This window comes from Strix aluco, chromosome W, assembly GCF_031877795.1.
Source record: "Strix aluco isolate bStrAlu1 chromosome W, bStrAlu1.hap1, whole genome shotgun sequence".
Taxonomy (NCBI): domain Eukaryota; kingdom Metazoa; phylum Chordata; class Aves; order Strigiformes; family Strigidae; genus Strix; species Strix aluco.
In genome coordinates this window covers 23,923,886-23,934,423 of record NC_133970.1, presented here as the reverse complement: position 1 = coordinate 23,934,423, position 10,538 = coordinate 23,923,886, and the positions used below count along the sequence as shown (strand labels likewise).

The following is a 10,538-nucleotide window of genomic DNA, read 5'->3' as shown; positions in this document are numbered from 1 at the left end:
ATAAAGATGTTAAACAGGAGTGGCCCCAAAACCGAGCCCTGGGGGACACCACTCGTGACCGGCCTCCAACCAGATTTAACTCTGTTCACCACAACTCTTTGGGCCCGGCCATCCAGCCAGTTTTTTACCCAGCAAAGCGTGCGATCATCTAAGCCTCGAGCAGCCAGTTTTGCCAGGAGAATGCTGTGGGAAATGGTGTCAAAGGCCTTGCTAAAGTCAAGGTAACCTACATCCACAGCCTTTCCCTCATCCAATAAGCAGGTCACTCTGTCGTAGAAGGATATCAGGTTTGTCAAGCAGGACCTGCCTTTCATAAACCCATGCTGACTGGGCCTGATCATCTGGTTGTCCCGCATGTGTTGTAAGATGGTACTCAGGATGAGCTGCTCCATCAGCTTCCCGGGTACCGAAGTCAAGCTGACAGGCCTGTAATTTCCTGGATCATCCTTCCGACCCTTCTTATAGATGGGCGTCACATTGGCCAGTTTCCAATCTGTCAGGACCTCCCCGGTCATCCAGGACTGCTGAAAATGATGGAAAGCGGCTTGGCGAGCACCCCAGCCAGCTCCTTCAGCACCCTTGGGTGTATTCCATCTGGTCCCATAGACTTGTGTGTGTCTATGTGATGTAGCAGGTCACTGACTCTCTCCTGGATTGCGGGAGGGTCGTTCTCCCAGTCTCTATCATCTGGTTGAGGGGGCTGGATTCCCTCAATACAACTAGTCTTGTTATTAAAGACTGAGGCAAAGAAGGCATTAAGGACCTCAGCCTTCCCCTCATCACTTGTTACCAAGTTTCCTTCAGCATCTAGCAGGGGATGGAGACTCTCCCTGGTCTTTCTTTTGCTATTGACATACTTATAGAAACATTTCTTGTTGTCCTTGATTGCTGAAGCCAGAGTAATTTCCAGCTGGGCTTTAGACCTCCTGATTTCTGCCCTGCATAGCCTCACAGCCTCTTTGTAATCACTGTGAGTGGCTAGCCCCTTCCTCCAAAGGCTGTAAACTCTCCTTTTCTCCCTGAGTTGCAGCCAAAGCTCCCTGTTCAGCCAGGGTGGTCTTCTCTGCCGCCTGCTCCTCTTAGAGCACCTGGGGACTGCCTGCTCCTGAGCCATAAACACTTCTTTCTTAAAGAGCACCCAGCCTTCCTGGACCCCTATACCCTTCAGGACCATCTCCCAAGGGATCCTGTCAAGCTGGTGCCTAAACAAGACAAAGTCAGCTCTTTGGAAGTCCAGGATGTCAGTCCTGCTTAGCCCTTTCCTGGCCTCTCTAAGAATAGAGAACTCTATTATTTCATGATCGCTGTGCCCTAGTCGTCCTCCAACCACCACATCATCCACCAGTCCATCTCTGTTCACAAGGAGGAGATCTAGCAGGGCACCTTCTCTGGTTGGTTCTCTCACCAGCTGTGTTAGGAAGTTGTCCCCCACACATTCCAGGAATCTTCGGGACTGGTCCCGCTCTGCTGTGTTGTATTTCCAGCAGATGTCTGGGAAGTTGAAGTCCCCCACAAGAACAAGGGCAAGCGATCGTGAGATTTCACCCAAGTGCCTATAGAATATTTCATCCACCTCTCTGTCCTGGGTGGGTGGCCTATAGTAGACTCCTACTACAATATCTGCCCTGTTGGCCTTCCCCCTGATTCTAACGCAAAGACACTCCACCCTGTCTTCACTGCACTTGTATTCGAGGCAATCATAACAGTCCCTAACATACAGTGCTACCCCACCACCTCTCCTTCCTTGTCTATCCCTTCTAAAGAGCTTGTAGCCATCACCTGGCACGCTCCAGTCATGGGAGGCATCCCACCATGTTTCTGTGATAGCCACAACATCATAATTTTCCTGTTTCATTACGGCTTCAAGCTCCTCCTGTTTGTTACCCATGCTGTGTGCATTGGTATACATGCACTTCAGATGGGCTGGTGTTTTGCCCCCTTCCCCCTTCAAATTTAGTTTAAAGCTCTGTCAATGAGCCCAGCTAACTCCTGCCCCAAGATCCTCTTCCCCTTCTGGGACAAGTGCATCCCATCTAAGGCCCAGAGGTCTGGTGCCCTGTATACCAACCCATGATCAAAAAAACAAAGCCCTGACAGTGACACTAGTCTTGAAGCCACGAATTCATATGCTGTGTTCTTCGATGTTCATCCTCATCCATCACCCCAACTGGAGGGATGGAGGAGAACACAACCTGTGCCCCCGACCCCTTGATCAGTTTCCCCAAGGCCCTGAAATCTCTCTTCATTAATTTAATACTTCTCCTGCTAATGTCGTCGCTACCTACCTGAAAAACCAGAAGAGGGTAATAGTCCTTGGGTTTAACTAGAGAGGGGAGTCTTCTTGTGAGGTCCTTGATGCGGGCCCCAGGGAGGCAGCAGACTTCCCTATGATGCGGTTCTGGTCTGCATATGGGGTCTTCGACACCCTTCAGAATGGAGTCCCCCACTACAATGACTCTTCTGGGGTTCCTTTCAGAGCTGGTTTTAATACCTTTTCTAGAGTGACCTGGCCTTGGTGGTCCTTGATCTTCCTCATTGTTTGTCTCATACTCTTCCTCCACAAGTTCCAGGGCCCCGAATCTATTGTGAAGGGGCACCATGGAGGGTGAGGGAGGTTGGGAGAGAATTTTCTTGCCTCCCTGAGCAGGGACCTGTTTCCAGTCTCCCTCATCTCTTAAGTCCCCTCCTTCTGCCTGGTAGCATGAGGGTGAGGGATCACCTGCCTTGCCTGGAGCCTCTATTTGCTCCTGTTGATTCATGGGTGCCAAGGTGGGACTGCACCAGTCAATCTCCCTTTCACATTCCCTAATACTTCTTAATCTCTCGACCTCTTCTTTGAGTTCTGCCACCAGGCTGAGCAGGTCATCCAGCTGGTCGCAGCGCACACAGGCGCTGTCACTGCGGCCCTCCAACAGCACTGACAGGCTCAGGCACTCCCTGCAGCCTGGGACCTGGACTGCTGCATGTTTGCGTGGTTGCTCTGTCTGGGTCGCCATTTAAGTAACCTTCATACAGAATTTTCGTTATAAGTTATCCCTCTCTTAGAGAGTATATGCAGCAGGAGTCTGACAGTGGCCGTCTCCTCTGCGGACTTGTTCTGCCCCATGCAGCCCCCGATGGATCACCTCTCCTGGGTGTTTTTCCGTCAGACTGTTTTCCATCCTCCCTGCCACAGCCCCGCTGTAGACAGTACCTCCAATCGGGGATCCTCCCGCGGCGCCTTCTGCGCTCCATCCTGGGACATCGGGGTCACCATTTGTTGCGGGAGGATATCGGACCTGCACAACTCTATGAGAGTTATATCAAGCAAAGCCGTTTATTTTTACAATGTACATACTTATGCTCTCGCCAAAGCTCTTACTTCATAATTAGCAAATCAGCAATTAGACAGCTATCAACCTTTTCTCCTATCAGCATAAGACCACTCTAACACACGCTGTGCAGACCAATCACTTTCTTGTTCACGCGCTGTTCACACGGCGGTAACTTCTCACAGTCCAGTACTTTTCCACAGTTCAGTGTTGCAGCTGTCCGTTGTTTTCCTCTGCCACCTTGGCACAACTCAGCAGTTTCTTATCTTTCTCCCAAGGCCTGTTTCTCATCAAAGCCTAGCTGTTGATTCAGAGGCTGTGCAGGGCTGACAGGCCGATGCCTCCCACATGTGGTCAGTTGAAGGACTACTTCACCTACATCTTCTATTTCCAAACAACAATTAGAGACATTTAGTTTTTCACATACTCTTCCCTCTTCAGCTAGTAAATAATCCAAAACCATGCGATGTTGAAGAATTGTAGTGTGCATCTGTTGAGATTGTTGAGTTAAAAGGTCTATAGCATTAGCAGTTTTATTGGTAATAATTTCTAAGACTGCTTGTAGTCGAATTATGCGGTTCAAATTATAAATCGGTTCTTTTGCCCCTGATATTGGTTCACTGGGATTCCAAGTGGCAGCCCCATAATGCTTAATTATTCTTTTGGGAGGCCACTCATTTTCCCCCCACTTTTGTGTTCCACCTATTTCAAACTCATCAGATCGCTTGTTGCGGGCAATCCTTTTGTCTCTTAACAAAAGACGGGTTAGAAAGACGGAACAATCAATCTAGTGTGAATCTTATGAGTTTTTCCACAGGCATCTTTTGCCTTCCAGGTGTATTTATTAAGGGGTGTGTCCAACACCAGTGGCACTTTGCCCACTGTGGGAAGTTCGACCAAGACAGGTTGTCCTGGAAAATGAGATGGATTGCTAGGTTGATCAGGACCATGTGGGGCTGGCATAATTGTTGGAGGTTTTGGACAGAATGCTGTGATCTCTGGGCATCCATTTACTCCCCAGCGACTGTTGACACTGGTCACTGCATCCCACACTCGCTCAGTCCATCCTGGCTTATGCAGTTTGAGGAAGCGTTTTAGTAGACCATTTGTTCTTTCCACAATTCCATTTGCTTGTGGGTAATACGGAGTATGAAACACTCACGAAATTCCTTCCTGGGCCACCCACTCTTGGACCACTTTGGCTGCGAAATGTGAGCCATTATCTGATTGGATTGACTGTGGTTTGGGGAAAATTCCAAACCATTCTTTCAGAGCTTTTATTGTGTTTTCTCCTGTTGCCTTAGCACATGCTTTAGCTTGCACTAGTCCAGATACTATCTCTACACCTACCAGTATATAGTACTTTCCTTCTGACTTTCGAAAGAGACCAATGTAATCAATCTGCCAGGCCTCCCATAGGCCTTTTCCCTCTCTTAAGTGCAGGGGGTCACCCTCCAGAGGGTGTCTGTCCAGACAGACGTGGCATTGTTCACAGGAAGATATACAAGTTTTATATTCTTCCCTGGTTAACTGGCCACCCTCGGGCTTGTGCCTCACAATAGAGGTCCTTAACTCCTGAATGTTTCCGTTTTACATGTAGCCATTCTAACAGACGTTCCCAATCTTCTGCTGTCTGGGTGCTTTGTAGGGGAGCCAGCCGGGATAGTTCATTCACCTCAGCATTCCATCAGCTCACTGGGGTATCATCCTGCTGATGAGATGCTACCCATGCTACTGCAAATTTCCCTTGTCTGGCAATGGTAAGGATATCCTGCCATTTTTCCTCTTGCCATACAGGTATTCTATTGACCTCCCATCTGTTTTGTTCCCAGAATGGAAGCCATTCAGTGCAACCTTTGAACACAGCATAAGAGTCAGTATAGATATAGACAGAAGAAGCAGATTTAGTCTCGTGTTGGAAAACGCTCCATACAGCAATTAGTTCTCCTACTTGTGCGCTACCTTCTCCTTCGGTAATGATCTGTTCCTTGGTGTCTACCCGAAGTGCCACAGCTCGGTATTTCCAAATTTTTCCCTCTCGCTTTGACGAGGCATCCGTAAACCAGACATTTCGCAATTGTCCAGAAAACGGAGGAGCTACTTATATTACAGACAAAAGCTCGGGTGTTCCTTATCAGGGTCTACTTCATCTTGTATATTTAACACTTCTGTGGCTCCTTCAGTTACAGAAAAAATTTCACAATAGTGTTCTATTTGTGCGTACCATTTTCGCACAGAGGCTCTTTGGGCCACCCCGTCAGGGGGTGGAGTTCCTGCCAAAACTGCTTTGATCACTTTAAATGGGCTTCTGAGAACTATAGGTTGTTGCTGGATGGTGCGTTCAGCTTCTCTCAGAGGTAGACTAACTACAAATAGACCTTTTTCCCAAGTTGTATACCTTTTTTCAGCATCTTTAAAGCTATGAGAATAAAAACCAATGGGCCTAACAGGACCCTCTGAACCCTTTTGCCACAAATGGATGGACAGTCCAGTCTTGGCGAACCCCCATTCAATTTGAACTGGATCTGTTGGGTGAATTGGACCCAGGGCTTGATAGGCAGTCGCTTCAAACACCAACAGCTGTAAAGCCTCGTCATGGACCTGAGTCCATTCCCACTGAGCTCTCTTTCTCAATAAGTCATACAATGGCCTAGCAATAATTGAAAAGTCAGGAATGTGTTTCCTCCAAAACACAAGCAACCCTAGTGCATGCTGTAAGTCTTTCTTTGACTCTGGCATCTTGATCTGATAGAGAGAGGAGAGAGTATCCGGTGGGATACACGTCATGCCTCCCTTCCACCAGATTCCTAAAAATTTTACCTCGCTTGAAGGGGTTTGTATTTTCTCAGGTGGAATTGTCAGCCCTATACTTTCTAGATGGGTGATGATGTCCTTCTGAGTTTCTCTAACTTCTTCTACCTGACTCCCTCCTATGAGTACATCATTTATATATTGATAAATCTTCACCTCTGCTTTTCTGGGGATTGTTTCCAGCTCTTGCGCTAGAGCATGGTAAGCTAGCGTGGGGGAGTGCTTGTATCCTTGAGGGAGTCGTGTAAAGGTGTACTGCTGTCCTTCCCAGGTGAAGGCAAAGCAATCCTGGTCCTCAGGCTGTAAAGGGACCATAAAAAAACATATCTTTGACATCAATTGTTGCCATGACATGTGGAATGTCTGGAAAATAACGGACATATTATGAGCGATCCAAACCAAGGGGCCTCACTGTAACAGCAAGCTGCAGCTGTGTTCAAGGACAAAAACAAGGCCGAGACGGCCTGAGAAACTACATTCCTGCCCAAGAGATAAAGATGTTGGAATGTCAAAAACAGGGGGTCTACCTGGCGGGAGAGCATCGCGTGGACACCACACCGGGACCAATCATAGGGGGCAAAAGGGCACGTGAACAAGTAGCATTAGCCTATTAGCAATAAGATAGCGGCACGTGAAGCTTGAGATAGAGTATAAATTGCTGTGTAGCCTTTAATAAAGTGGCATCAACTTGATCAAATTGGTCGTCTAAGTTGTGTCCGAGACTTCCGCATCGGCAATGACAGGGTGGGATTGTTCCTGAATGGTTGCTATCAATTCAGCAATGTTTGGTACAGCAGCTGTTAGTGGACCTGTGTTGGCATTGAGCCTCCTATAATCTATTGTCAATCTCCATTTGCCATTTCGTTTTTGGACCGGCCATGCTGGAGAGTTGAAGGGGGCGTGAGGGGAAACTACAACCCCTTGTTTATTCAAATCTTCCAGAACTGGTGTAATTCCTTCCCTTGCTCCTAGAGACAATGGGTAGGGTTTAACATTGGTCAGTTTGGAGGGAGGTAGGGTAGGTGCCGCTTGCAATAAACGCACCTCTGTGCCCGATGTTTCAGTCAATTGCCTGATCTGGGGAACACCAAAAGACCATGAGTTTCCCTCGGTGTCCCACCACTGCCTACCCTTTAAAACATCTATACCTAAAAGATTCATCTGAAAAGATCCTATGGCCACCATGGTGTTGACAGGGTTTTCCTCTCCTGGTAACCATAGTGTCACCAGAGTCATAGGTACTGACTGTGTTTTTCCCAGGGCATTTAAAACAATTAGGTTTCTAGATGGAATCGAGATTCCACATTGTTCTGCTTCGGTCCGCGTTAGCGCAGTAATTTGTGCCCCAGTATCAATCAGAAATGTTACCAGTCTTTTCCTTGGTCCTACAGCAACAGTAATCGGTAAATCCCCTTTTGTGTTGCAGGTGAGTTGTCTTGCAAACATCCATCCTCCACCTCCCCCTTCACCTTCGGGGGGCGGAGGGTCTAGTTTCCTGCCACCTTCTTTTCCCCAGTCTGCTCCTCCCCAGGGTCTATCAAGGGTGGAGCATTAGGGGTTGGTCTGAAAGTGACCCTTTGTCCTGACCATTTCTGCACAAGTTGTTCTAATTTTTGAGTTGGGAGTCCATCCATCAAGTCCCAGGGAATGCCTTTCTGAAGCCCTAGCTGCCACAGTCCCTGCTGAATTAGGGGCCTCTCTCTCCCAGAATTGTGACCTCGGGGTGACTCCAAGCCTTGGCCCTTCCTCATGGATGATTGTCGCCCACTAATTTGCTCTGCAGCCTGTACGAGCCTGGTTTCGGTTCTTTGGGACGATCCACCAACAGGGCCATATTTTCTCCCAAAATTAATCAATTCCTGGGCTACCTCTCCCCATCTCCATACTTTCCTCCCCGGCCGTCGATGATCAGGGGTCATTATCCCCTCCAGAGAGGCCGTCATTCTTTCTGCATTGGGGGTGTTTTGAATCTTCCCTTGCAATTGAATGCCAATGGCTTTCAGGGAGTCAGGAAGTCCCCATATCAGGGGAGTCATCCTCTCTGGGTCCACAGGCATCATCATCAGGGAGCCCTGGTTGGGCTTGAGTTCCCGATCATACATCGTCTGGAGACAGGCTGCCTTCTGCACACTTTCCACTAACTGATCCACCGTACCTGTTATGGCAAGGGGATCTCCCCTCTCCAAGGGGTTCAGCCCTCCGGCCCAGTATGCAGCTCTCTGAGTCAATGACCATGGGGCTCGGTGGTCGCCAGTAGTTAGAAACACACCCGGACCCCAATATCCTTCTGCTTCTTTCTCTGACAACAAAATTCCATCCCCTCCTGACAAAGACACTCTCCACACATACTCTGTCTCTGATTCTTTTGCAGTCCTTGAAAAATCTTTTCTCAGCTTTGCCAATTCGGTTGCTGTAAAAGGGACCTCTTTGGTGATAACCTGAGGATGGTTATCACTATCGTCCTCGTACACATACTCTGTTTTAACCAGAGGATACATATGGGGGAGGCTTTCTGCAGTTTCTTTTGCCTTCTGCAAATCTCCTTGGGGATAGATCTGCCATATCCCCTTCTCCAAAAGCTTCACTTGTGCCTCCGCCAGTGTATCCGTTTCCCTCAAAAGTTGCTCCCTCAACTCGTCCTTTAATATTACATTTTGGTTCCTTTCCTCCTCTAGCAATTCTTTGGTTTCCCTCAATTGTTCCTTCAGGGTCTGTACGACCATCTGCAGGGAGTCTATTACAGTATCAGCTTGACAAGGCTTCCGCTTTCTCTCTTCCACCGCAGCTGCCAGACTTGCTCCTAACACTGCACAAATTATAGCTTTTCCTTTCCCCCTCCTAACCTTAGCTTCCTTCTGCAATACCCTTATCTTATCCACCACACTCTGCGGTTGAAACCAGTGGTTTTTCGCCCAGTCTTGTCCCTGGACTGAGGGGCGAGATCAGTGCGCCTCCAAAAGATCATATAATTTATCTATTCCTTCAGCCTGTGAGGGCACATCATTACAAGCATCGGCTGCCTTCTGGGCGGCCATTCTTTTTTCTTTTCCTAATGCAAAGGGGATTATCATCCTGAGAGGGTCACACCTTAATGTCCAATTTCCCCTGTTCATTCTCAGGAGGTCACACCTTACCCAAACACAAATGTAATATCACTGCCCACTCTTCCCCCTGTTCACTCTCAGGAGGTCACACCTTAATGTAACTCAAAGGGGGTTATTTCATCCTGAGAGGATTGCATCCAACACAGCAAGGTTGTACAGCACTCTCGTCTCTAGAGATCCTGTCCATGATGCCAATTTAAAATGTCCCGATCCGATATCGGGGAGGGTTCTTAAATGATCCCAAGAGCGAGATTAAGACACAAACGAGGTCAGATGCTGTACAACCTTGCAAACTTTATTGTACACACAACTGGTAATAGCAATAGGACAGAGAGAAAAGAAAGGAAAAAGGTCAGAATCCCTAAGGAAGCAAACGATAGAGATGCAGCGAGACTAATTACCACCACCACGAATCCAGCGATGTCCTGTTGGCTCGGTCTCGGTGCAGGTGATGGTGTTCCAAGCTCCAAGCTCCACCAAAGTCTCATCTCCGAGGAAGGATGAGATGACAAGAGCGAATAGCGCTCATGAAAGAGGAGTACACCGTCCTTTTATTGTCCCAGTTCCCACGATCTCTCTGAAGAGTCCACCCATTTCCACGGAGCTCATTGTAATACGTGCCGCCCCGTGGTCCCATGCCAGCCTGCACGTCTTCCTCACCCCGATTTAACTTCGGGCGGATGTTGTGGTCCCGTCGGGAACAATTTGTCTCCTTCAGAGCGTATTCCTCCACATCAACAGGATGCCGAGGCCAGGAAATGGTGGTTGTGTGACAGCAATGTTTGAGACAGATAACACAGTCCCTTACAGTGGCCCGGGTGCATTGGACTTCATCTGGATCTGTGGGTAGCCACACATTATCTGGGTCATAGTAAACTGTCTCCCACACGACTAGCTCCCTCAGATATTGAATGTCTCTCTCCATAGTGGTCCACTGCCGATGCGGAAGTCTCGGACACAACTTAGACGACCAATTTGATCAAGTTGATGCCACTTTATTAAAGGCTACACAGCAATTTATACTCTATCTCAAGCTTCACGTGCCGCTATCTTATTGCTAATAGGCTAAAGCTACTTGTTCACGTGCCCTTTTGCCCCCTATGATTGGTCCCGGTGTGGTGTCCACGCAATGCTCTCCCGCCAGGTAGACCCCCTGTTTTCGACATTCCAACATCTTTATCTCTTGGGCAGGAATGTAGTTTCTCAGGCCGTCTCGGCCTTGTTTTTGTCCTTGAACACAGCTGCAGCTTGCTGTTACAGTGAGGCCCCTTGGTTTGGATCGCTCATAATATGTCCATTATTTTCCAGCCAT

General features: G+C 48.2%; 1 protein-coding gene across 1 annotated transcript; it reads right to left on the bottom strand.

Moving 5' to 3' along the window:
• Nucleotides 1–6,760: 6,760 nt before the first annotated feature.
• LOC141917704 (uncharacterized) lies at nucleotides 6,761–9,783 on the bottom strand. The gene has a single exon (XM_074811099.1). It carries the CDS (start codon nucleotides 8,843–8,845, stop codon nucleotides 7,610–7,612), a length of 1,236 nt encoding a protein of 411 aa, XP_074667200.1. The 5' UTR covers nucleotides 8,846–9,783; the 3' UTR covers nucleotides 6,761–7,609.
• Between the last annotated feature and the right edge of the window lie 755 nt (nucleotides 9,784–10,538).

Bases quoted from the DNA above. Each gene is read 5' to 3' on its own strand.
- LOC141917704 (XM_074811099.1), bottom strand. From the start codon at position 8,845: ATGGTCGTACAGACCCTGAAGGAACAATTGAGGGAAACCAAAGAATTG.